The following is a 26,919-nucleotide window of genomic DNA, read 5'->3' on the forward strand; positions in this document are numbered from 1 at the left end:
ATTTTCTTTTATCGCCTCCATTTTTCCTTTTCTCAGTTCCCCGATTGCCTCTTTATGTTAATTTTGATCTTGAGGAAAAACAGGGGCTTGCAGAGGAAGGGGTGAACTCACTTTGCCAAGGGGAAGTGAGACCAAGGGACCCTCAAACCAAGAAACTGGTCCTGGGGTCAGGATCTAAGTAATCCTCGATTACCGGGAGGTGTAGTTTAGGATCTTGTGACTTGTAGGCGGCGAGGATGGCCTCAGGACTCCATTTCCCAGGAGGCCTCCGATGACGGGATGGGACTTGGTCGCTAGGCTATCCGAATGTGGCGCTGTGTCTGCTTCCGGGTCGGGCGAGAGATGCTGGGAGGCTCTGCAGGCAGTGGCGGTTAAACCGCGCAGTACAAGGAGTGCTTTGCTGGGTAATCTGACAACCCCCAGGCAATGCCCACCTTCGCTCTTTTCTCGAGTTTCCTTGTTCCTGGGTCCTTAGTATATGAGCCACTCATTGGATGAAAGGAATCTGAGGGTGGCATGGGCTGTATGTGTAACCGAGGAGGGTGAGCCAGCTGTATTTGTGCATCCAATGTAGGGCACCCCTCTGTCCCAAGCTCGAGTCCAGATGAAGTCCCAGAACTCAGCACCCTGGGAGAGAGGGATGTGAGGGATGTGCCCAGCGGGCTTATGGTGGCTACTGATGGGTTCCTGGGATTATCTCTTTTGAAGTTGCCAGGCACTGGTTAGTCACTCCTGGCTCCCTGTTGGGGAGTGTTCACGGCTTCCTTAGGCCCCAGCTGTCTGAAGTTTTCTTTGCACCTGAACCAAAGAAATCTGTCTTCAATGTGAAAAAATTCCCCCGATTTATAAAATAACTAAGTTGCAGAAAGTAGTAAATAAAAATGGGGGTCTTCTGCTGAATTGTTTTGGTCTCGGAGAGTGATTTCCAGTAGATTAAACGGAGACTTACTGAAAGGGTGAGACTTGGAGGAGAACGAGCTACAAACAGTAGTACTTTGAGCCGCATTCTTGTCTTCACTGTTATTGGGTCTTCTAAATTATGTGTCCAACTTAGGGGAAAATTGACTGCTGTGCAGACTGTACATGTGAAGAAGGATACTGTCAGATGAGACGGGAAGATTTAGAAGAAACTATAATTCCAAGATTAGCAGTGAATTTCTAACATGGAAGGAAGCTTTCTGGGGTGCTGGTGTCTGCCTCTCCAGGCCTCACCCAATTTCCAATCCTAGAGGCATCCGAAAGATCTTTGAGCTATTCTGATGCCTACTTGACAGTGCTACTACAAGGTTAAAATAAGGGAAGGTGGGTTCAAGTACTTTACTTGTACACAATGCCTCTAGCAGGCTCTCAAATTTTAGTTTCTATTTGCTTCCCCATAGCAACTCTCCCCCCCACCCTCCAGCTGTGCATTACTGTGTACTGTTATTTGCCTTTTTAGACGTCCTGCCCTTATCCCCAGGACGGTAAGCTTCTAGCATTCTTTTTCTTTTTGTGTACCCTTTTTTGAGTCCCACCTAGCAGTTCATTGCCCACAGTAGTATTGGGAGTATGGCTAGTGGTGGTGATGGGGAGAGGACAACATTGCGCTGGATCCTGGAACTGAAGTAAACAAGCTTTTCTCGTATAGGTGATGAACAGAGTATTTGCCTTTCTGATTTTCTCTTCTATTAGTCTTCTCTCCGAGTTCCCAACCCTTTAAAGAAATTTGATACAATATATTCAGATCTTATGACAACAATGTAGCCAAAATACCTACATATATGAATGGTTTTTAATATTTTTGGATTCACAGCCCTTTTCAAGAATCTGATAACAGCTTTGGCTCTTCTTTAAAAAAAATTTCACTCAGGTACGTACATATACGGTTGCACACAACTTCAGAGGAGGCTTTTAGGACCTACTGAAGCCTGTTCTCTAGGAGTCCATGGTAAGAACTTGTCCTATACTTCCCAGCTGATTTTTCTATGGTGTAAAGGGGATGGGCAGTGGGGGGGGGGGGGTCTCACCTCCTTTCTTTCTCCTCAGAGATAAATATTTAGAACCTTAGGCTCCCTTAATTAACCAAGCATCTGGGAACATTTTCATTTCTCTCTTATATTATACATAGGACTCCAAAGGGAAGAATGCAGATGATCAAATGTGTGGTTGTGAGATGGGGCTGTAGGTAAGACCTGCCTCCTCATCAGTACACAGCAAATGCCTTTCCTGAAGAACATATCCCTACTGTCTTTGACAGTTATAGTACCGAGATATCTGTGGATGGCCAAATCATCAGCCTGTATCTGTGGGACACAGCTAGTCAAGAAGAATATGACCAACAGAGAACGCTCTCCTATCCCCAGACCAGTATCTTTGTCTTTTGTTTTTCCATTGGCAACCCATCCTCTTATGCCAATGTGAGGCGTAAATGGTACGTAGAGGTCTCCCATCATTGCCCCAATGTACCTGCTCTGCCAGTAGGCACCAAGAGGGACTTGTGGAGTGACCTTGAGATAGTGAAGAAGCTGAAGGAACAGAGCCAAGGGCCCATAATTCCTCAGCAAGGCATGTACCTGGCTAAGTAGGTGAAGTATCCGGAATGTTTTGCCCTTATGCAGGATAGGGTACATGAGGTATTTTTGGAAACTGGGCTGTGCTTTTACCCTGCCAAAAAGAAGAACACCAAGAAGTGTGTCCTCTCATAGTTTTTGGAGTGGTACTTAGGGACTGAATCCAAGGAGAATAAGGGGGACCGAATCCAAGGAGAATAAGGGGGATTCTTCTTTTTTTTTCTTCCCCAAATATATTTTTATTGATTTTCCATAGAGAGGAAAGGAGAGGAATAGAGAACTAGAAACTTCGATGAGAGAGAAACATTGACCAGCTGCCTCCTGCACACCCCCTACCAGGGATGTGTGTGCAACCAATGTACATGCCCTTGACCGGAATCGAACCTGGGACCCTTCAGTCCGCAGGCCGATGCTCTATCCACTGAGCCAAACCGGTTTCGGCAAGGGGGATTCTTCTGACATCATTTAACAATGCCAGCAGAGCCACTTTGTCTCTTCTCCTGGAAACCCTAGGCTCCAGGTTACACAGCTTTTGAAGGAATGAGTCTGTTCTTGGCTACTCTGGAGTTTGGTCTCAACCGTTTGGAGGAAGTTTAAGTATGTGTTTCCCATCAAAGTTGTAAGAAACACCACCAACCACTGTTCTTTCCTGCCCTGGCCAGGCCACAACTAAGGAGAAAGCAAGTATTGATAGAAGATGAAATATTATGTCAACTCTCTAGTCTTCCTGCTTTTCTTCTGGTTTTCCTTTTTTTTTTTTTCGTTCACATACAAAATTTTATTTAACTACTTTCCTTACTACATATTTAGATTGTTTTAAACTTAATGTTCTTTTTTTTTTTTTACAGAGGAAGGGAGAGAGATAGTTAGAAACATCGATGAGAGTCATCGATCAGCTGCCTCTTGCACACCCCCTACTGGGGATGTGCCCGCAACCAAGGTACATGCCCTTGACCGGAATCAAACCCGGGACCCTTCAGTCCGCAGACTGATGCTCTATTTACTGAGCCAAACCGGTTTCGGCTGGTTTTCCTTTGCACCCACCAGGTACTCAAATGTTTTGTTTTTCCTCCATCATTACCACACCAGATGGGCTAAGTGGCTTTTAAAAAATCTATTTTTTATTGACTTCAGAGATGAAGAATGATAGAAACATCATTTATGAGAAACATTCTTGGCTGCCTCCTATACACCCCCTACTGGGAATCAAGCCTGCAGCCCAGGCATATGCCCTGACCGGGAATTGAACCATGAACTCCTGGTTCATAGGTCGACACTCAACCACTGAGTTATACTCACCGGTTGGCTAAGTAGCTTTTAATTTAATAGCATCTTCTGCTCTTCTTGCCTGGCAAGTTCGCAAATGTAAAGCCTAGGTTTGGTTTGGGTCAACTTGTGTCCTTTAGTAAATGGAGGTGTGAGCTACAAGACTGATAGAGATTTGATGATCCTAAGCATACACTGACATCTTGATTTTTATACTTAAAAGGAATTTGTATGAAGACTAAACATGCTAGTATCACTTTTCAGTTATTCATAATGGATGGTAATACACTTTTCTGATTTTACTGGGTCTATTGGCCCATTTTGAGTTTTGGGCAGTGCTTTGCCGGGTAACCTGACAACCCCCAGGCAGTGGTTGTCAACTTACAAAGGACAGTATAACTATAATTGCTGTATTGAACACTGCACCTGTGTGTAACTGTACTTCTTTTTCTACATCAGACTGTATGGAAATGGCTGCCCTGCTAACATTGATTATCTAGTTTCTGCCCCTCAACCCTACTCATCTCTAGGATTTAGCTTCATTTTCTGGTTTTCACTGATGATGGAGCAGTTAGTTCACTGTAGGGGATTTTTCTCATTGCACTATATTTAATAAACAATTATCAAGCTCCTACTGTATTACAGGTACTGTACTAGGGTCTGGGATCATAAAAATAAGACATGTTTTTTAATGTCCTTTGCCTCTCCCAGTTATCTCAGGAAAAGATTCTTCCTGTTTACTATAAAAATGAGCTAATCCTGGCTGGTAATTGTACATAGTGCTGGTGCACTATTAAATGCACTAGTAAGGAAGAGTAAAAACTTGTTTTGTTTTGGAAATAGCTTTATTGAGATAATTTATATATCATAAAATTTACCCATTTCAAGAGTACAATTTAATGATTTTCAGTAAATTTATTGAATCCTGCAACTATCATTAAAGTACAGTTTTAGAACATTTCAATCACCCCAAAGAGATCCCTCATGCAGTTAATCCCTGTTCTTACCCATCAGCCCTACGCAACCATTTATCTACTTTGTCTTTTCTGAAGATTTCATATAAATGGAACCAAACAATATGTGGTTATTTGGAACTTGCTTCCTTCATTTGGCATAATGATTTCAAGGTTCATCCATTTTGTAGCATAGATGGATACTTCATTTACTTTTATTACTGAATAATATTACATTATATGATTTCCCTATTTTATCTACTCATAGTTGATGGACATAGGATTGTTTCTACTTTTTGGCTACATGTTGTACACCTGAAACTAATACGTTATGTCAATTATACTGCAATAGAAAAGAATAAACACAAGAAGGATAAACCAGAAATCAATGTATATGGTTACTTATAGGGAGTGGGTAGGAATGTGTTACAGAGCATAGACATGGAAGCAAAACTTCTCTGGGAATAGCTTTTTATATAGTTTTGACTTTGAACCATGTAAAGGTTTACATACTTTAAAAACAAAATTATATAAAAAGGGTAATAAAAATATCCTGAAGTTGAATACAAACGGCAACAACTCCACAGGGGGGAAAATGATTCAAGTAACTTTTAGTATATTTTCAGCAGGATGTATTTAAAGGATAGAAAAATAGAAAAGAACCTACTAAAGTTTATTGGAGTGGTATGGGCCTTGTAATTTTGAAATAAGTAAATATATTGGTGTTGGGAACCAGAATTTTTATTGTAAGAAAAGATATGAATATGAAATAGGGAAAGCGAGGGAGAATCTTGTGGTATTAGATTTGGAGATATTAGTATAAACTCATTTTTTAGCTCTGTCTCCAGAGAAGGCATACAAACAATTATATCCCAGTTTCTAAACACCATTTCCCACTAAAAGGAACCAGGGCTCAATGAAGCATAGTAACCTCCATCTTGTGTAAAAACTGCTGTTTGAAATTTTAACCCTGCTATTCTGGCTTCTGTAAACGTTTGCTTGCTTAAATAAAAGGGAAAAATAAGACTACTACCATTCCAGAGAGGCCATAAACTATGCCCCAGACAGAATTGTCAGTGCTGGCACCAGGCCTGGCCTTGAGACATGGTCTCAGGGCCCTGACCCAGCACACAGGACTTTTTCTCAGAAGGTCCGGAAGTCTTGTTCCAAATTTGGAAGACAAAGAACTGAAAAAAGTATAAACAGGGAAAACTTCTACCATGTTGGGGCCCAGAATTTGACAGAGACAATATACTCTGAGCCCGATAGTGCTGGTGTAATACTAAAAAACTCCAAATTAATTTGACTTATTAAGACATCTTCTGATTTACAATATAACACTTGGAGAAATAGTTTATTTCAGGTCCTGGGCAGAGAATGTACACCGTCAACGTTGAACATCTTGTGTCAAAAAATAAAGTGCTCAAAAACTAGTGGGTTGTGTTGAAAGGGCATAGGAGCCAGAGTGAAGTGGTTCCCATTGGACACATTTGGGGGAGTTTGAGCATCAAAAAGAAAAAGGATAGTGCTAGATTATAACACATTAAAGATGTGAGAAGGGTTATAAAAGGTGTTAGTGCTTTACTCATAAAGTCCAGTTAATAAATGTAAGAATTAGGAAAATCACCCTCTTGCACTCTCCCAATATAATTGATTCAGGCAAAGATCATCAATAGATGCTAAAACTGGGTGCAAGGGTTATGGGAAACAATATTCACACAACCTCAAAGTATCATCCCATAGATTACTTACAAAAGAACAAATGTGCCTTTGCGGTAGAAAGACCTTGGTGGTAACCATTTTTTTTTATTATTATTTTTTTATGTTATCAAATTTAGCATCACCCATATTGGTGTCTTCAGGTAGCTGGTAAAATATTTTTATTTTTAAAAAATATATTTTATTGATTTTTTACAGAAAGGAAGAGAGAGGGATAGAGTTAGAAACATCGATGAGAGAGAATCATCAATCAGCTGCCTCTTGCACACCCCCTACTGGGGATGTGTCTGCAACCAAGGTACATGCCCTTGACCAGAATTGAACCTGGGACCTTTCAGTCCACAGGCCGACACTATCCACTGAGCCAAACCGGTTTTGGCAACTGGTAAAATATTTAACCTGAATCAATTTGAAGAAACAATCTAGAGGAATTCAGAATATGGAATATTCTCAAGACAACTTGCCTTGATTAAAAAAAAAAATGTAATGTCATACAACACAAAACGGCTGGATTAAGACTAAAAGAAGATAACCAAGTGCAATGCAGAAACCTTGATTGAGTGGATTGAAATGTAAAATGTTCCAATTAGAGGGTAATTGGGGAAATTTAAATATGGACCGGATGTTAAATTACATTGGATTAATGGTGAAATTTTTGTTTCGTTAATCCTCACCAGAAGACATCTTTTCATTGATTTTTAGAGAGTGGGCAGGGAAGAGACATAAACTTCTATGTGTTGGTTGCCTCCTCCGGCATCTGGGTGTGTGTGTGTACCTGCAATCGAGGTACCTGCCCCTGACCAGAATCGAACCTCCTACCCTTTGGTCTGCGGCCCGTGCTCTATCCACGGAGCCAAACCAGCTAGGGCAGTGGTTGGCAAAGTCATTATTCAACAGAGCCAAATATCAACAGTACAATTGAAATTTCTTTTGAGAGCCACTTTTTTTTTTAAAGTTAAACTTCTTCTAACGCCACTTCTTCAAAATAGACTAGCCCAGGCCGTGGTATTTTGTGGAAGAGCCACACTCAAGGAGCCAAAGAACCGCTTGTGGCTCGTAAGCCGCAGTTTGCTGACCACGGAACTAGGGCAATGGTAATTTTTAAAAATGTGATAGTGCTTATGTGGCAATGTAAGAAAATGTCTTATTTTTAGGCGTGAAGAATCACGATATCTGTAGCCCACTTTCAAATGGTTCAGAAAAACCCCCGGCAAAATATTAACTGTGAATCTAGCTAGGTAAAGGGTCGGCTGCTCACTTTACTCATGCTTTACTTTCACATTCCCCTAAATAAAACGAAAAGAAAAATCCATTTGTGTGGGGAAATGGCAAAAACCAACTTACAAAGGCACCTCGGGCACAGTGCCACAGCAGATAAACCGCACACAAACACCGCCGGTTCTCAGCCTTACTTCCGGGTACTGCCTAACGTGGGACCTGACGTAGCCACGTGACCCAGGCCGCTCCTCCCGATTGGTGAAAGATCTGGAGCAATGAGAACGCTCCTGCGCAGGTAAACATAAGGGGCAGGACCAAACATTTTCCTTGGCCAATCGCTTTCTACATACTCAGCCTCCTGATCGTGTGCGGTCGAATCAAAAGCCGTTAGTAAAGTAGTAACACCAATTCTACTTTCTTGTAGGAAAACCGGTCTTTCCGGGTTTTTCCCCTCCCCCCTTATTCCGTTTCCGGTAGGGGCGGGTAAGGTCAGGGAGCACGTTGAGTCACTTCTGTGCGACTAATGTTCGTATATCCGGTACATGGGTCCAAACAGGGGTTTGTTGGTTCCCGTAGCCTCTGCGGGTACCACGGCCGCCATCATGTCAGACACGGACAGCGACGAAGATTCTTCTGGGGGCGGCCCATTTTCTTTAACTGGATTCCTTTTCGGCAATATCAATGGAGCCGGGCAGCTGGAGGGGGAAAGCGTCTTGGACGATGTGAGGGGATTGGCGTGGGCTTAGGTCTGGGAGTGGTGCGACTAAGGAGAGGAAGTGGAGAAGAGCAGAGGGTGCTCAGGGCCCGAGAACAGAGGGCGATGGGGCGTGAGAGGAGCGGGATCGCTAAGCAGATGCCAGCCTGGCGGAGCGTGCAGTAACAGTGCGGGGCTCCGTTTAGGGCGAGGGTGGGGAGCAGAGAGAATGGCAGGTGAGCCCCTGTAAGTGCAGGGGTGCTGATGCGGGTGGCTTTGGAAACAACTTTCCTGCCCAGGCAGGAGGAAAAATAGCTCAGTTTCTAGGGATTCTTGAAATCGCTTGCTTTCTGACATGGCTGCACTACCGTGGCTCCGAGCTGGAGGACCGGACAGAGCCCGCAACAGATCGCGTGATTCGGGCCCCGGTTCTGAGGACGGTGAATGCTCACACTCTCCGGGGCGGCCCTTTTGTGGCCCCAGTGCGCCCGCTGGGAAGTTTTCCCGGTGTCCCCTGACATCCATGGAATTGTTTCCCGTGTCCAACGGAAACTCAGTTACTTGTTTTGGTTCATTTTATCTCGGAGGAAATATCGATTGATATTCCTCCTCCCCTGCAACCCCGCCCCCCCCCCCCCACGCTGGCAAAAAAAAGTTCCCGCCTCGTTTTCTGTGATCCCACGTGACCTCGGTTGCCTTCGTGTTTATGCATGGGACTACTGTTCCATTCATTTCGTTTTGGTGGCGGTTCTTTTACGTTCTCTTTTCTTATGTTACTATAAAACGTGGTGGTGAAACCGGGCGGATGTTCATAAAGGTCTGATCAGCGTGGAGCGTAGTGGAAGGAAGATTTCCCTTCCAGACTTGAATGTGATGGATGCAGCGGAGTCCTGTTTCTTGTGTGTCTATAGTTACGCAGAGCGGGGAGATCAGCCTCGGGGTGTGGGAAGCTTGTGTTGAGCTGTTGTCCTCCACTCTGGTGCTGTCCTTTTTCAGGAGTGTAAGAAGCACTTGGCAGGCTTGGGGGCTTTGGGGCTGGGCAGCCTGATCACTGAACTCACGGCCAATGAAGAACTGACTGGGAATGACGGTGCTCTGGTAAATGATGAAGGTGAAGTGGGTCATGGGGAGCAAGGCGGGGGAGGAGGCCGGCCACTTCCAGTCCATGTGCTTTTCCGTGGGAATCACCTAAGGGGCGGAGAGTCACTTGCTCTGGGTTGAGCTCTGCCCTCCCGCTATCATTTATAGGATGGATTAGGAGCACGGAAGATGCTGTGGACTATTCAGACATCAGCGAGGTAGCCGAGGACGAAAGTCGAAGATACCACCAGACAATGGGGAGCTTGCAGCTCCTTTGCCAAGCAGGTGATTCTTTGGTGTCCTCATCGGAGCATCCCAGGGCATTTTCTTGCTGTTGGGTCCACTTTGTGTGTCTACGCGGTTTCTGTCATTGTTCTCACCCTCTGTGCTTTTGTTCTGCTTCTCTCCCTTTTTGAGCTCAGTTCTGGGGCACAGTATGTCACCATAGTCAGGCTTTCATTTCTCATAATGATTAATCCCAAATTCTTGAGGAATGCCAAGTAAGGATGATAATACTTTGCTTTTTATCATCTGGTATTTTAGTCACTAAAGCGTTCATGGCACTGTTTTAGATGCTATTTAAACTCAGTCTTTGTCCTTAAGGAAGGATTAAGGCTACAGTGTCATATAAATGAGCGCATGTATTTGCTGACTCAACTTCTGTTAGTCACTTACTACCTGTATGCTTCCACAATGCACTTAATGCTTACCACATATGTAACGTGCTGCATTATAGAATCATGTCAGAGTTGGAAGGGGTCTTCGTGATTACTTATTCTTAACCTCATCAAAGATTAGCAAAACTTGAATATTAGAGAACTTTAATAAAATGTGGAACTTTATCAAAAGTTATACAGTTAGCTAGTGGCAGACCTGGAGTAATTCAGCAACACAACTTACTAAACTTTGATTGAGCAGCTGTCATGTGCTATAAACTGTGATGGACAGCGTGGTACAAAGATAATAAGATCCATATTCTGACCTTGAGCTCAGTTCTGTGGTCTAGAACCTAGGTTAGCCCCACACTACCTCTTCCTCCTTGAAAATTTTATATGAAGTTGCTCATTGTCCACCTCTTTGAATTAGATTTCAGGCTGCTGAGAAAGGTAGATAAAACCTTAGTATTTGAATTTAGTTTCTTCAGGGCCAGTTCATGGATTTGAATGCTGCTTGTATAAAGAGAATTAACTGCACCACAGATAGAAGGAGTAACCCAGAAAAATAGAAACTACAGACTTACCTTCAAGGATATTGTTATCATTTCGGGAAGGTGGGATAAATGAGTGCAAAGCAAAGTTATTCATCATAAGACAAATCAGCTACAAGCTCATGTTTCTGTATAGAGTGTTATATTTAGTTTTGAGGAGCTGCCAAAATAGCTTAGTCAAATAGCATAATTGTTATTTTAAAAATATGTATTTTTTATTGATTTTAGAGAGGAAGGGAGAGAGAGAGAGAGATAGAAACATCAGTGATGAGAGAGAATCATTGATTGGCTGCCTCCTGTATGCCCCACACACGGGACCCAGCCCACAAGCCAGACATACGCCCTGATTGGAAATTGAACCCGTGACCTCCTGGTTCATAGGTTGATGCTCAGCCACAGCCACACTGGCTAGGCTGTAACTATTATTTTTGAGCATCCTGACTTAGGTTAAGGGAAAGGTGGTAGCAGCTCTGATTTTTAGAGGATGATGTACTTTTCAGGTGGATTTATTGTCTTGGCTAGGGGGATGGTAAGGAAGAGGGTAGGTGGGGGTTTCCTAGTTGGATTTTATGAGCTGACCTGGAAAAGATGATGCTGACATGTTCTTTTCTAAGTTCCTTTGTCCTCTGAGGATGCCTTTATGCTCTCAGCTTCCTCCTTCCCTGGCATTGGCCTCTTCACACTGCTTGATTTCCAAGGGTGTTTCTTTGGAATAATTGGAAGTGGGTGGAGGTCATTAGAAAAGGCCTCACGAAGGTGAATTTTAAGTAAAATTTTGAAAGACAAGGTCTGATGGAGAGGAAGCAACAGGGCATATTGGCTTGGAAACATGGCTTGTCTAAAGGTTTGAAAATAGAAATCGTGTGTATGGAAATTTGACCAGCAGATTTTCTTGAAAGGGATGGAAAACACTGCCAAATAGCAAGAACCAAGGATAGAACAATTTGATGGCACCTTTTTGTATGTATTACTTGGGAATTGATGCCCTAAAGCAGTGGTCGGCAAACTCATTAAGTCAGCAGAGCCAAGTATCAACAGTACAATGATTGAAGTTTCTTTTGAGAACCAATTTTTTAAATTTCTAACGCCACTTCTTCAAAATAGACTCGCCCAGGCCGTGGTATTTTGTGGAAGAGCCACACTCAAGAGGCCAAAGAGCTGCGTGTGGCTCTCGAGCCGCGGTTTGCCAACCACGGCCCTAAAGGATTGTGAACCAACATAGATTGTTAGGTAAGAGGTAGTGTGGTATAATGAAAAGAAAATGGACTTTGGAGTCAGCATATCGTAGGTTCAAATCCCAACTCCATATTTAATTTGCCCTGGGAAAGTTGCTTATTTTCTGAGATTTGGACTTCTCATTTGTAATAATCCCTCAGTTTTTCTGTCTGCGATAAAGGTGATAATACCTACCTCATTAATAATAGGGCTTTTGGTGGGGAAATTTAAGATCATTATCAGTGGTGTGAAGGCACCTACATAATACAGTGTCATGATAGATCTCTGTTAATGTTAGTCGCTTCCCTAAGTGAAAATGAAAAGTGATAGTTGATACTTTGGGGATTTGGTTAGAAAAAGGCTAAAGAGGCAGAGTTACTTGGAGATTGTTCTTGCAGGCTGGATGTATCAAGGACTAGAGTAGAGTGACAGTATGGGAAAATGATAGGCAGGCTCAAGCTTGAGAGTTGCTGATAAAGGATCAGTGGGCTTGGTGAGTGAGGAAATGTGTTTGAAAGAGTATAGGCTCTGTTATTAGACCAGACTTGAATTCTGACTTTGTCACTTAAAACCATATGATCCTAAGTTGCTTAACTTCTGTATCTCAGAATAATTCTACATTGTTGCATTATTGGGAGGATTATAGATAAAATGGCTACAAATACCTAGCACATTATGGGAGCTCAATAAATGGACACTGCTATAATGACTATTAATGATTGATTAGAAAAGGTGTGTTGGTAAGAGATTGGTGAAGAAGACTAAAATTATAAGCTCAGGAAATGAGAATGGAGGTAGTATATAATGACCAAAAGGATTTTAAAAGAGGTGAAGGACATTTTAGTGTGATATGAGATGCAGTTTGAATATCTGAGTGGGAAGGTTCTTTAGGCAGCAGAACATGTGTTGCAATTGTGCAAGGGGTATGTCAGGGCAAGACATAGATTTGGGTTAAATCTGGAAAAGGTGATTATTGAGAAAAGGGAATGGAGAAGTGTGTAGAGGAATAAAAGTAGAGTGTTCAGGATCAAGTGTTGAGTGATGCCCTTGAAGAGAATAATAAACTGTAGAAGGTAGAAAAAAATGTGTCAAAGATTTGGGAGGTGAGAAGAAAGTCCTGTCTTTAAGGAAACCAACAGAGAATGTTAAATTCAATTATGAGATTGATCAGGGTGAAAATAAAAAATAACATAGGATTTGATCAGGAGCAGGAGCAAAGGTTTCAAGCAATTCTTGTGAGCTCCTTCACCAATATGAATTGTATGTAGTGTTACAGCATTTGGTGATATCACATCATCTCTTTCTAAAGGCAGAAGCTGCATCTTCTGTGTGTTTTTAAGGAATTTGTATAGTGCTTCATGTGATACTTTAGTGACAAGGGAGTTCAGGGTTATTTTCTGACATTCTGGATATTGAGATCACCTTGTTTTTGGTAGAATGTGATGATGATGATTATGATGCTGATTGTGAAGACATGGATTACAAGTTGATGCCTCCTCCACCTCCACCTTCAGGACCATTAAAGAAGGATAAGGACCAGGATGCTATTACTGGTGGTAAGCAGAGACAGTCTACTTTTGTCTAGGTAACAAGTTCCATTCCTAAATCTAGGCTTTAGCACACATAGGGGGGCTGTTAAAATTAAGCTGCTGGTAAAGGCTATAACTTCCAGAAGTGATTCATACAATTTTTAAATTTCCATATTAAAGGGAAGTTTTACTTTTTAGAACGTTTGACAGCAGTATTTTAGCATGCATTTAAGAAAATGTTTGGGTCGGTGGTTCTCAAATCTGCCTGCCTGTCAGAATTACCACAGGTCTTTTTAAAAATGCAGATTTCTGACTGTCCCCTGGAAAGTGTGATTTAGAAGATCTGGGGTAGACCCCAGGAATTTTAAGGCATTTCCAGAGTAATTTCTGAAGCAACTGATCTGCATAATGGTACTTGGGAACTACTTGTTTAGATGAGTCTCTTGAAAATAAATAGTTAAATAGGGAAGGCACCCAATAATGTGTATGGATCATATAGAGCTAGCTATCAGGTTCAGAGATTTCAAAGGCAGGATCTTCAGGGATACTCTCACCTATTTCTGTATCTGCAACAGTAGATTGGAAAGAGCAGTGTGTTTGATCTTCCTATATTTTGAGGTTTATGTTAACCTAAATTTCTATTAGAGCTTTAAGTCATTTCTTTTTAGTCTGCAGGCTAAATAGCATTGGTTAACTTTATGTCGTAGTTCTTATTTTATGCTAAATAATTTCATTATCTTGTGGACTTAAAGTTTTTTCCAGCTATGGGTCCCTGAACTAGACATGGTAAGGTTTGTCTGGTATAAAAGTGTTCTATAAATTTCCTATTGGTCATAATACTTGAACCTGACATATTCACAGAAAGTAGTAAATGTAGTAATAGTGTTTGTTTTCTCTCATCACAACCCTAGGGTACCAGGTACAAGGTGAGTTGGGGATGGTGGGTGATGCTGAGTTGGAATGAATTTTCTGGGTTGCATACTGCTAGTAATTTGGGTGCTTGGAACTATATCCCCTGCCACTGAGCCTTGCACAGTACCTGGAGTTAGTGTTGGCTGAATTTAAGGAAATAAGCTCATAGTTACATGCCAAGGGGGTTTTTCTTCCTTGTTGCAGTGTCTGAAGATGGAGAAGGCATCATCTTGCCCTCCATCATTGCCCCTTCCTCTTTGGCCTCAGAGAAAGTGGACTTCAGTAGTTCCTCTGACTCAGAATCTGAGATGGGACCTCATGAAGCAACACAGGCAGAATCTGAGGATGGAAAGCTGACCCTACCACTGGCTGGGATTATGCAGCATGATGCCACCAAGCTGTTGCCGAGTGTCACAGAACTTTTCCCAGAATTTCGGCCTGGCAAGGTACTTTCTTTTTTTTTTTTTTTTTTTTTTCTATGGAGAATATCTATATTGAAAATCACTGACCTCTTCTAAATACTGAAGTCTGTTGTTAAAATGCTGAATATAGAATGGATAAGATTTAAAGGTTTCCCTATTCAATGACATTGTATCAGGTCTTTTAAAAAAGTTGCATGTATTGTAATACATGTGATTTATATAGTTCTCACTATAAATTGTCTTTTTGTCTTAAAAGAACTAGTCCAAATTATTAAGGGACACTTCTTTACTTTTTGGATAGATGTTTTAAATCTGAATTCAGCACTTCTTAATCCCTCTCTGATGGTTGAATAGACCCCTCAAGGGAATTTCCATGAATCTCTGATACAGTAAAATGTTCTGTGTTTTAGGTGTTACGCTTCTTACGTCTTTTTGGACCAGGAAAGAATGTCCCATCTGTTTGGCGGAGTGCTCGGAGAAAGAGGAAAAAGAAGCACCGTGAGCTGATACAGGAAGAACAGATTCAGGAGGTGGAGTGCTCAGTAGAATCAGAAGTCAACCAGAAGTCTTTATGGATCTACGACTATGCACCACCACCACCTCCAGAGCAGTGTCTCTCTGATGATGAAGTAGGCAAAATAGACCTGGGATTAAGATTTATGAGGGGACAAAAAAGTTTTCCCTAGTTCATGTCTAAATTGGATATAACATCTTAGCAGGCTGAGTCCTGTGCTGATTATCAATGAGTAATGATGGGTTCAATCCCAGTGGCTGTCCCTTCTCTATTGTAATAGAAAAATATTGGGGGGAGGCAAATGGTAATATACACATTGGTAAATAAGAAAGTTTAGATGATAGGCAGTGTGCCATGATAAAACTTCATTGTTTGTATTCTAACTCCAGTTCCGTTCAAGAAGTATCCTTATGACTCCTCTTAGGACACCTGTGGTTAGGAAAGCCTCTTCCCCTTTTACTTCTTCTGTTGCAGATCACAATGATGGCTCCTGTGGAGTCCAAGTTTTCCCAGTCTACTGGAGATATAGATAAAGTGACAGATACCAAACCAAGAGTAGCTGAGTGGCGTTATGGGCCTGCCCGACTGTGGTATGATATGCTGGGTGTCCCTGAAGATGGCAGTGGGTTTGATTATGGCTTCAAACTGAGAAAGATGGAACACGAACCTGTGATAAAAGGTAGAATGATAGAGGTAAGCAACACTAGTGTGTAATAAAAGAATCAGGGTAACGAAGGTCCTATCAGTTTTACTTTACTTTTCAATTGGGAAGATACTGGGTAGGGTTTCTTTGGTGGGAAATTTATGTGTCTAAGCCTTTTGCTTGGTATGGTATATAACCCTGGCAAATAGGCCCCATTGTAAGAATTCTGTTTGTGAAATGAGTGGTATATTAGACTAGGAGTATGAAGAGGCAGATACCCCTTCATTATCAGGTTTTTCTTTCAAGTCAAGGTCCATATTTGATGTATTTGATGTGGGATTTGGAGTGGGAACTTTGACCCATGACCATTCAGGAATTTGTTGTTCCTTTCCTGCTTCTACAGGACTTTAGGAAATTTGAGGAAAGCAGTGGCGCTGATCTTCTGGCTGATGAAAACTTCCTGATGGTGACACAACTGCATTGGGAGGATGATATCATCTGGGATGGGGAGGATGTCAAACACAAAGGGACAAAACCTCAGCGTGCAAGCCTGGCAGGCTGGCTTCCTTCCAGCATGACTAGAAATGCCATGGCTTACAATGTTCAGCAAGGTATGCTTCCTTGCCAGCTGTGTCCAGCACACTGCCCTGCATCTCAATAATCCTAAGTGGGCTTAGCTGTGAGCTTTGCTGCTGCTGAGGTATAGTGAAATGTTTTGGATCTGAACTCTGATTCTGGTCTGTAATAGTTTTTTTATACTAATAAGCTAGGATGGGAATCACCATTAGAAAAATGTGAAAAACACTTGGAAGTTAAAGATCTTTCTGAACTATAATAATTCTTTATCTTTATAGTTTATTTTTGTTTCCAAAGCCCCTTTGCCTTTACCATTCTAGAATTTGCTTTTTCTCTCCTTAAATATGCACAAAAATCGTATGCCATGTAGAAAACTTTGAAAATGCAATACAGTATCAAAAATCACTGGTAATCCTATCCAGAGATGATTACCTTTTAACTTTTTGGTGTATTTTGTTTTCGATTTTCTGTTTTCTGTGCATGTATATAGGTAAACTTATCTCTGTAGGTATAGTTTTGTATGCTGTGCTTTTCTCTTAACATAAATATTCTTTGTCATTCAAAGTTCTTCACAAAAATGTTTAATGACATGGGAAGCTCATTTTAAATGGAAAAAATTTGAAGTAATATATTGAATATCCTGTTTGTGTAAATGAAAAAAAAAACCTATATAAATGTGGAAAGCTGACTAAAAGAATATATACTATGGGGTACATAGTGGTTATTTCTGGTTTGTAATATCACAAACTTCAGTTTTCTTTTTTATACCTTTCTATAGTTTCTAAATTTTTCTTTTTTTTTTTTTTAATAAATTTTTCTTAATTAACCTGGATTACTTTTATAATATGGAGGAAAATGTCTTTTATTTTTAAGTCTAAGAAAAATTTTTTCCTTCTTTCCATTCTATCTAAATGCTTTATTGGTTGTATAGTATTCTTATATGGATGTTTTAATAATTTACCAAAAATGATTATATTTCTAATTTATTTACTATTATTGTTAGCATATTTCACCATATTATTTATTACCATAATTTAACCAGTTCCTTATTTGGTCATTAATGTTTTGACTAATACAAAAATACTACAGTGAACACTTTTTGTCTGCAATATTTTATTAAAATGAGAAATATACTCTGCTGTTTCTGTTCAGTACCACAAGTAACTTTTCAGTCACTTGATTTACTAACATTTGCTCTTTTTCCCTTTGCTAGAATCATGATTGAAAGGAACATAAATGTTTTGTCTGCTATTGAGTGTTCTGTTTTGACTAGGTTTTACAGCCACTCTGGATGATGATAAGCCTTGGTACTCCATCTTTCCCATTGACAATGAGGAACTGGTATATGGACGTTGGGAGGACAACATCATTTGGGATGCTCAGGCCATGCCCCGGCTGTTGGAACCTCCTGTTTTAACACTTGATCCCAATGATGAGAATCTCATTTTGGGTATGATACTGACAGGGACCAATGTTTCTCTTTCATAATTGACAGCTTGCAGCTAATGTCAAGGAGCAGGAATAAAAAGTTTTGGGAAGGTCAAATCTAGAAGCTTCTATATAGCAGTTTGAGAGATCAAAGTTGTGGCCAGTTTCTGATATTTATGTATTGTTTAGGGAAAACACAAGGTAGAAATGTTGGAAAGTAGTACTTTTCATATGTCATGGGTTATAGTTTGGTTAGAGTGAATCATGGAGTAGAAATGTTCTGGGGTGGAGTAAGAGATCTGGTTCAGAACTGCAAGGGCATCAGTAGAAAGGTGAATCTTCAGAGAGAGCAACTCCAGAGTGATTTTGTTTCATCCTCAGAAATTCCTGATGAGAAGGAAGAAGCCACACCTAACTCCCCCTCCAAGGAGAGTAAAAAGGAATCATCTCTGAAGAAGAGTCGAATTCTCTTAGGGAAAACAGGAGTCATCAAGGAGGAACCACAGCAGGTCTGTGAAGGGAAAAGGGTGTAAGTATTTAGAAGAACAAAGAAAAGTAACGGAGAAGGGAAGTCTGACTAAGGTTTATTTGATGTCCTGTCATTAGAACATGTCTCAGCCAGAAGTGAAAGATCCATGGAATCTCTCCAATGATGAATATTACTACCCCAAGCAACAGGGTCTTCGAGGCACTTTTGGAGGAAATATTATTCAGGTAAAAGCATTTTTTCTGTGGATGATGGGAACCACTGCTTTGTTTTATTGGGGCATATGAGTCAATCTTGCCTGGGCTGGAGTTGTTTTTAATTTGAATCCTTGTATTTTCTGTCTTAGCACTCAATTCCTGCTGTGGAATTACGGCAGCCCTTCTTTCCCACCCATATGGGGCCCATCAAACTCCGACAATTCCATCGCCCAGCTCTGAAGAAGTACTCCTTTGGGGCACTGTCTCAGCCAGGTCCTCACTCAGTCCAACCCTTGCTAAAGCACATAAAAAAGAAGGCTAAGGTATGATTGAATGTATTAATTGGGGAAATGGACTGGCTATTAGATGATATTAGGGAATTATTGTTTATTTTTTCAAATGTGATAGAATGCTCAGTATTTAGGAGAATATCCTTATTCTTAGGAGATGTATGTGAAAATACTTAAGCGTGAAGTGTCATGATGACTGCAACTTTCAAAAATGGTTCAGCAAAATCTGTAGAGAGATAGTTATAGGTAAAACATAGCAAAATAAAAACATTTGCATCTAGGATGTGGGATAATAAATGTTCATGCGTTTGAAATTTCTTTTCAGTGAAATTGAAAAGGCAAGGTAAATTGTTCTTGGTGTTAATTGTCTTGAAATGAACTATGTCAATGTCTATTTTATGAAGAGCTGGACTATATCTCTTTGTTCTGGGCAGATGAGAGAACAAGAGAGGCAAGCTTCAGGTGGTGGAGAGATGTTTTTTATGCGCACCCCTCAGGACCTCACAGGCAAAGATGGAGATCTTATTCTAGCAGAATACAGTGAGGAAAATGGACCGTTAATGATGCAGGTTGGCATGGCAACCAAGATAAAAAACTATTATAAGCGGGTGAGTCTCTGTTCAGAAAATCTTTATTAATACAACTATAGTTCAATATCTAGTTATAATCTGTGAACATATATTTTGCATTTTTTATACTATAAATTTCTTGAGAACAAAGAATGGTATCTTTTGAAGTTCATGAATTATTTTTGCAGGTTTATTGATTATATTCTTTGGTAGTGACTGGGTCTATTGTGTTTCTTATAGAAACCTGGAAAAGATCCTGGGGCTCCAGATTGTAAATATGGAGAAACTGTTTACTGTCATACCTCTCCTTTCCTGGGCTCTCTCCATCCTGGCCAGTTGCTGCAGGTGAGAAATTTTTTCCTGTTATAATTCTTACCTAAGGAAATTGACAAAATGAGTAACTAGTAAGCTCAGATAACTACTTTCACACCAAATATGGGGAAGATCATTATAATCCAAATAGTGTTTTGATCTTTTATTAAAACTGGCTTCTAATTATGCTATTCATAAGGTAAATTTAGAATAGTTTTTTGAAAAAAAATAGTTTTTTGAAAAGACCCACTGGATAAGAAGTCCAGAAGCATCTGGGTGGTATAGGGAAATCAACCTTGGACTGATAATTTACTGTGGTTAATTTTGTGTCAAATTGGTATGTTTTAGTTGTGTTAGTTGTAACCACACCAGAACCTTATAGTCCTCAGCCACATAGTGAATCGCTTTTTTTGTTGTTTGTTTGTTTGTTTTTTTAATCCCCTCTTTGTCCTGATAGATGTAGAGAGGCCCTCTGGTAACCTAGCTTTTTAATTTAATAAGTCTTTATTGTTCAGATTATTTCAATTGTTTCTCGCCACCCCCCCTCCCCCCAATAGCTCCCCTCCACCTGGTTGCCACCTCACCCTCCGCCCTTACCTCCCCACCACTGTCCTCATCCATAGGTGTTCGATTTTTCTCCAGTAACTTCCTGTACTCCCCACACCCCTTCCCCCCTGAGAATTATCAATCCACTCCCATTCTATGCCCCTGATTCTATTATATTCACCAGTTTATTCTGTTCCTCAAGATTTTTAATTCACTTGATTTTTAGATTCACTTGTTGATAGATATGTATTTGTTGTTCATAATTTTTATCTTCTTCCTTTTCTTAAAGAATACCTTATAGCATTTCATATAATACTGGTTTGGTGGTGATGAACTCCTTTAGCTTTTTCTTATCTGTGAAGCTCTTTATCTGGCCTTCAATTCTGAGTGATAGCTTTGCTGGGTAGAGTAATCTTGGTTGTAGGTTCTTGCTACTCATCACTTTGGATATTTCTTGCCATTCCTGTCTGGCCTGCATAGTTTCTGTTGAGAAATCAGCTGACAATCAGATGGGTACTCACTTGTAGGTAACTGTTTTTTTCTTGCTACTTTAAATATTCTCTCTTTGTCTTTTGCCCTTGGCATTTTAATTATGATGTGTCTTGGTGTGGCCCTCTTTGGATTCCTTTTGTTTGGGGTTCTGTGCACTCCTGGACTTGTAAGTTTATTTCTTTCACCAGGTGGGAAAAGTTTTCAGTCGTTGTTTCTTCAAATAGGTTTCAGTATCTTGCTCTCTTTCTTCTTCTGGCACCCCCATAATTCGGATGTTGGTACGTTTATAGTTGTCCCAGAGGCTTCTTCCACTATCTTCAACTTTTTGGATTCTTTTTTCTTTTTCTTTTCCGGTTGAATGTTTTTTCGTCTTTGCATTTCAAATCTTTGACTTGATTCTTGTGTTCCTCTAGTCTGCTATTGGGTCTCTGTGTAATATTTTTTATTTTAGTCTGTGTATGTTTAATTTCTAGTTGGTCCTTTTTCATATCCTTGAGGATATGAAACCTGGAAAAGATCTGCAGGTTTGGAGCTGTCTGACCAGAGCTGCAGTTGGTTAAGTTACGATAGGGCAGGCCATTTATATTTAAAAGCTGTTAAATTTATCGGCCTTTTCTAGGAAATTATTGAAAAACCTTATGACCGTGGTTTTGAACTCTATCCAGTTGTTTGTTTTCCTCAATTTTTTTGTTTGTGATCTTTTTTTTTGTCTCTGAATTTTCGCTGCTTTCCTGAGTTGGTAAGGTGGCTTTGTGTGCTAGGTGTCCTATATGGCCCAGTGGGTAGGCCTCCTAGTTACCTGAGGTGGACACTCTTGGTGCACCCCTTTGTGGATGTGTGTACAGCCTTGTTGTAGTTAATTCTTGATTGTTGTTGGTATCACTGGGAGGTATTGACCTTCAGGCCAATTGGTTGTGAGGACCCGCTGTGTCTATAATGGAATAACTGCTGTGCTGGAGACATGCTTATGGGGCAAGACTTGTTTCAGTGGTGCTTTGGTGCTCACTGAGTCTGCCTCTTGAATGTGTCACTTGGATGTGAGTATTTAAATCTGGTGTCATCTCACACTGACCACTAGATACACTAGCTTCTGGATTTCCAATGGGGTGCAGGTCAGCTTTTGTCTTGAGGCTTCCCAGCAGGAGGTATAGCAAGAACTAGTTTTCTCCTCTTTGCTTGGGGTATGGAGGTTTTGGAGCTGTCTGACTAGAGCTACAGTTGGTTTGGTTAAGTTGCGATAGGGCAGGCCATTTATATTTAAAAGCCACTGTGTGGAACTTAGGTGGGTTTGTAGATTGTGTGGGACAAGGTTTCAGGGACTCACTAGGTTAGGGCATGGCAAACAGCGATGGCTGCCAGTCAGCAGTCTGTTTCTGTATTTCCAAGTCCCTGAACCCCAGCACAGTAAACAATGATTACTGGGTGCACCACTGTAAGAAAGTCACCTTTACTTTCCAACCTGATGGCAGACTGTCCAGCTTCTCCCCGTAGGAGTTTGGGTCCCCAGTGTTTCCCCAGAAACGAGTTCAGAGTAATTAGGAGCTTGTCTCCCTTCGGGTTGAACGAAGCAGCGCACCCAGACACCCGTGCCAGCCCGATTCGCGTGCCTACGTACCTCAGCTTTTCAGCACTTGTGCACACCTTAACGCTCTTTTGTCTTCTAGTTTCTAGTTCTAGAACTTCCACTCAGCCAGCTTTCCCATGGTTTTGGGTGATAGATGTTTTATCTTTTGTTGTAGTTTTGAAATTGTTGTGGGAGGCAGCAGTTTAGGTGTTTACCTATGCTGCCATCTTGGAATCTCCCTGGTAACCTAGCTTTTACATATTTTATTAAGCGGAAGTGTCATGTTAGGAAACCTCCAGCACTTTTCTTTTTTTCTCCACTCCATTTTTCTTAACAACCTTAACACTTGCCCTACTCTTGTATTGAGTTCGTTATTATTGCTTATTTTTCTAAAGCCTCTCCAAATCCTTTTTTAAAAAAATATATCTTATTGATTTTTTAGAGAGGAAGAGAGAGGGATAGAGAGTCAGAAACATCAATGAGAGAGTGTCATCGATCAGCTGTCTCTTGCACACCCCCTACTAGGGATATGCCCGCAACCAAGGTACATGCCCTTGACCGGAATCGAACCTGGGACCTTTCAGTCTGCAGACCCATGCTCTACCACTGAGCCAAACCGGTTTTGGCCAAATCCTTTTTTTCTTTTTTACATCTATAGTCCATTTCCCACCATATTTTGAGTATCCTATATAATAAAAGGCTAATATGCAAATTGACTCTAAAGGCAAATTACCGGTTGCTATGACATGCACTGACCACCAGGGAACAGATGTTCAGTTCAGGAGCTGCCCCCTGGTGGTCAGTGCACTTCCACAGCGGGAGCACCGCTTAGCCAGAAGCCAGCTCATGGCTGGCCAGCGCAGTGATTGTGGTGTGAGCCATTCCCATCTCCACGGTAGCACTAAGGATGTCCGACTAATGGCTTCGAGGCTGCCAGAGGGATGTCTGACTGCCAGGTTAGGCCTGATCCCCTGGGAATTTTCGTGCACCGAGTCTCTAGTCATTTTTATATTGTTCCTGGCATTCTAGCCTTGTAATTTCCTTTTGAGATTTTTAATCAATCCATCCCCTTCATTTGTGGCTTTTGTAGTTTTTTAAAGATACTTTTTTTTTTTTATCTTCTATAGTTTTTTTCCTCTACATTTCACATTGAGAATTTTCTTATCACATCCATCTATTGAAGATCTTTCTGTTCATTTTTCTGGTTTTCTGAGAAGTCTTTCCTTAGAATCACAGGCTTTTTGTAACGGGTGATTCCCATCTGGCTGCTACTTTAAGGTCAGATGTTTTTGTCTTTTATGTTTAATGTCTTTTCTAGCACACTTTCTACTTCATTAGTTGTTTTTGTTGGTTTAAAAAAAAAATCTTACCTAATAAAAGAGAAACATGCAAATTAACCACCACTCCATTATGCCCACAGCCAATCAGAGTGTGTATACAAATTAACCCAACAAAGTGGAGGCTAATTTGCATATGCATGCACAGAGTGTTGTAAAGCCTGCTATGAGGGGAAGGGGTTGGTGGAGGGAGCTACTGGAGTGGTGTTCCAGACAGAAGTGAGGACTTGCTGGCTCTGGGCAGCCCAGGAGCGGGGACGTGCCAGCTCCTGGGCGGCTGGGGGTGAAGCCAGGGGAAGGAAGGCCTATTCTTACACGAATATTGTGCAACAGGCCTCTAGTTTATTTAATAAATGTTTTAATCTCACCTATATTATGTCAGGGTCTATGCTGGGGTCTAGGGTAGCTGGCATAGTACTTGTTAGTTTTTAAAAGTGATTTTCATATGTAATCTTCATAGCAATCCTGTGAGGTATTAGGCTTTTTCAATATCTCAGTTTTGTATATGAGGAAAATTAAGCTCAGAGATACTAATTTAATCTGACATCCTACAGTGAATAGTAGCAGAGCAGTCAATGTAATTTGAATCTAAATCCTTTAGTTTCCCCACTCTTGATTCTTAAAAATAATCAGTGGGAGGAAATTATTTAATTCAATTCGATGTTCCTTATTATAATTTGTTTATATTGCTGGGTGGATGGCAGAATGGGGATGAGAGCAAATTACTGTGGTTTTCCTTTATCATAAGTTGACTAAATTTCCTGGGTGTGTGTGTGTGTGTGTGTGTGTGTGTGTGTGTGTGTGTATGTGTACAATGAGTGGCCAGATTATTATGATCTCTGAACACATAATAATCTGGCCACTCAGTGTAGACTGACCACAGAGTTGGGATTTTAAAATAAGGTTTTCTATGTGTAAGAACTGCATTGTGGGTAGTTAAAAAGAAGCAGAGTACTTACTAGCCAGAGGCTGGGGTTCACTATCTCCTGGTCTCTTGGCATATCAAGATTTGCAAACTTTCCCTTATATATATAAGTACACTGAGTGGCCAGATTATTATGCATTCAGAGATTATAATAATCTGGCCACTACGTATATACATATACATACACATACACATACACACACACACATATATAACTTTTGTATTTTTACTTTTGTTAGGCATTTGAGAACAATCTTTTTCGTGCCCCAATTTATCTTCATAAGATGCCAGAAACTGATTTCCTTATCATTCGGACAAGGCAAGGTTACTACATTCGGGAATTAGTGGATATCTTTGTGGTTGGCCAGCAGTGCCCCTTGTTTGAAGTTCCTGGGCCCAACTCCAAAAGGGCCAATACACATATTCGAGATTTTCTCCAGGTAAGAAGGATAGAATAAGGAGGGGATCAGGATACACATAAAAGAGTATGTGTATTGGGGGCACATCGGTAAAAGTCAAAACACAGGGGTGTAGAGGGAGGGTCCCTGGTAACTTTTATTCTTTATTTTGCCACCTAAAATATATTTGGTTTGTTGGGTAGGTTTTTATTTACCGCCTCTTCTGGAAGAGTGCAGATCGGCCACGGCGAATCCGAATGGAAGATATAAAAAAAGCCTTTCCCTCTCATTCAGAAAGCAGTATACGGAAGAGGCTAAAGCTTTGTGCTGACTTCAAACGCACAGGTCATCAGTTGTGATTGATTATTTGTCCTCTCTGCTTCTTTCCAAAAAAAGAATTAGGGCTTTCAGTTAAAGGATAACCATACGGCTAATAAAATCGATAGAAATTGATAGTCATCAAAAGGAGGAAATAGCATATCTTTTACTTATGGAAATTGGGATTGCATTTTGATTTTTCCTGTTAGGAAATGCAAAGTGGTGTATATCTTTTTTTTTTTAATATATATTTTATTGATTTTTTACAGAGAGGAAAAGAGAGGGAGGGATAGAGAGTTAGAAACATCAATGAGAGAGAATCATCGATCAGCTGCCTCTTGCACACCCCCTACTGGGGATGTGCCTGCAACCAAGGTACATGCCCTTGACCGGAATCGAACCTGGGACCTTTCAGTCCGCAGTCCAACGCTCTATCCACTGAGCCAAACCCGTCCCGGCGGTGTATATCTTTTTGTTGTTGTCCATCCTCATCCGAGGATGTTTTCTCCATTGATTTTTAGAGAGAGTAGAAGGGAGGGGGAGAGACAGAAACGTTGAAGTGAAAGAGACACATCAATTGATTGCCTCCTGCACGAGCCCCAACCAGGGCCAGGGATCGACTTGGCAACAATGTAAATGTACTGACACTACTGAACTGTATATACTTAGATTAAGATAGTAAATTTTGTATAATTGTGTCCTTGACCAGAATTGAACCCGGGAACCTTCAGTCTTTGGGCCGACGCTCCAAACACTGAGCCAAACCAGCTAGGGTGGTGGATGTCGTACATGAGATGTAGGAAAATTAGCAGGAGGGATTTTGTTAACTAGCCAGGCTAACTGGCTAGGCCTGGTACCTCCTAGGACATTGCCTGGTTCATGGTTCAGTCTTGGTTTGCTGTCAATAAAAGGGTCTTTGGAAGTCAGAACAGTCTTATTCTCTATCTTTTCTAGGGATGGACTCAAATTGGTGGGTGCTGAAGTCTGATTTTCGTTTACCAACTGAAGAGGAGATCAGAGCTATGGTGTCTCCAGAACAGTGCTGTGCTTATTACAGTATGATAGCTGCAGAGCAGCGACTGAAGGTGAACATCTTCCTTTTGGGCACTGCCTATGCTTCTGGGTGTTTTTTCAGAGAGACGAGGATGAAGACTATTTTCACTGGTTTAGAAATGATGGTTACTAGATTATTACCAGTTATTTCAAAATTCTAGCTGTATGAGGTGTATCAGTTCTGGAGAAAACTATAGTGTAGCTAATATTGGTGGGATGGCTTAATGAGGGATTTAGGGCAGATTGTTTTGCCTTGAAAGTGGTTACTCGTCCATTGGGTGGTAACTTTAAACTTTATTCTTTATAAGACAGGAATGTAAGCAGGGAAAGTACTTCTCAGTTGTTTCCCACAGCTTCCAAGTGCTACGCGTGTTTTATATAAGCACAGTATTGAAATAGAAATAAATGAATAAAATGGGGAGAGGGGGAGGAAGCACAGTATTCTTACCAGGCCAAAATAGGCAAGATCTAGCTAAGGTAGGATAGTAAAACTCAGTTTCCCTGAG

General features: G+C 40.9%; 1 protein-coding gene and 1 pseudogene across 16 annotated transcripts in view; both read left to right on the plus strand.

The window, feature by feature from the left end:
* The first annotated feature begins 330 nt into the window (after positions 1-330).
* LOC118704160 lies at positions 331-3,263 on the plus strand (annotated as a pseudogene).
* A 4,938-nt stretch (positions 3,264-8,201) lies between these two features.
* The window catches only part of TAF1 (TATA-box binding protein associated factor 1), a 103,429-nt gene continuing 84,711 nt past the window's right edge, over positions 8,202-26,919 (plus strand). For 4 of the 16 annotated variants that reach the window (XM_036411498.2, XM_036411490.2, XM_036411492.2 and 1 more), the window contains exons 1-17: positions 8,229-8,427; positions 9,396-9,510; positions 9,648-9,764; positions 13,335-13,457; positions 14,547-14,788; positions 15,175-15,393; positions 15,753-15,971; positions 16,325-16,532; positions 17,771-17,947; positions 18,307-18,434; positions 18,532-18,639; positions 18,759-18,932; positions 19,334-19,507; positions 19,709-19,813; positions 24,884-25,084; positions 25,246-25,387; positions 26,315-26,445. In XM_036411498.2, coding sequence (XP_036267391.1) covers positions 8,248-8,427; positions 9,396-9,510; positions 9,648-9,764; positions 13,335-13,457; positions 14,547-14,788; positions 15,175-15,393; positions 15,753-15,971; positions 16,325-16,532; positions 17,771-17,947; positions 18,307-18,434; positions 18,532-18,639; positions 18,759-18,932; positions 19,334-19,507; positions 19,709-19,813; positions 24,884-25,084; positions 25,246-25,387; positions 26,315-26,445 — 2,763 coding nt within the window. In that variant the 5' untranslated portion in view covers positions 8,229-8,247. Of the gene's footprint in view, positions 8,428-9,395; positions 9,511-9,647; positions 9,765-13,334; positions 13,458-14,546; positions 14,789-15,174; positions 15,394-15,752; positions 15,972-16,324; positions 16,533-17,770; positions 17,948-18,306; positions 18,435-18,531; positions 18,640-18,758; positions 18,933-19,333; positions 19,508-19,708; positions 19,814-24,883; positions 25,085-25,245; positions 25,388-26,314; positions 26,446-26,919 lie in introns of those variants that run through there. The other 12 variants (XR_004983307.2, XM_036411503.2, XM_036411491.2 and 9 more) reach the window with 10 other exon arrangements.

This window comes from Pipistrellus kuhlii, unplaced genomic scaffold (genome assembly GCF_014108245.1).
Source record: "Pipistrellus kuhlii isolate mPipKuh1 unplaced genomic scaffold, mPipKuh1.p scaffold_m20_p_40, whole genome shotgun sequence".
In the NCBI taxonomy this organism is placed as follows: Eukaryota; Metazoa; Chordata; class Mammalia; order Chiroptera; family Vespertilionidae; genus Pipistrellus; species Pipistrellus kuhlii.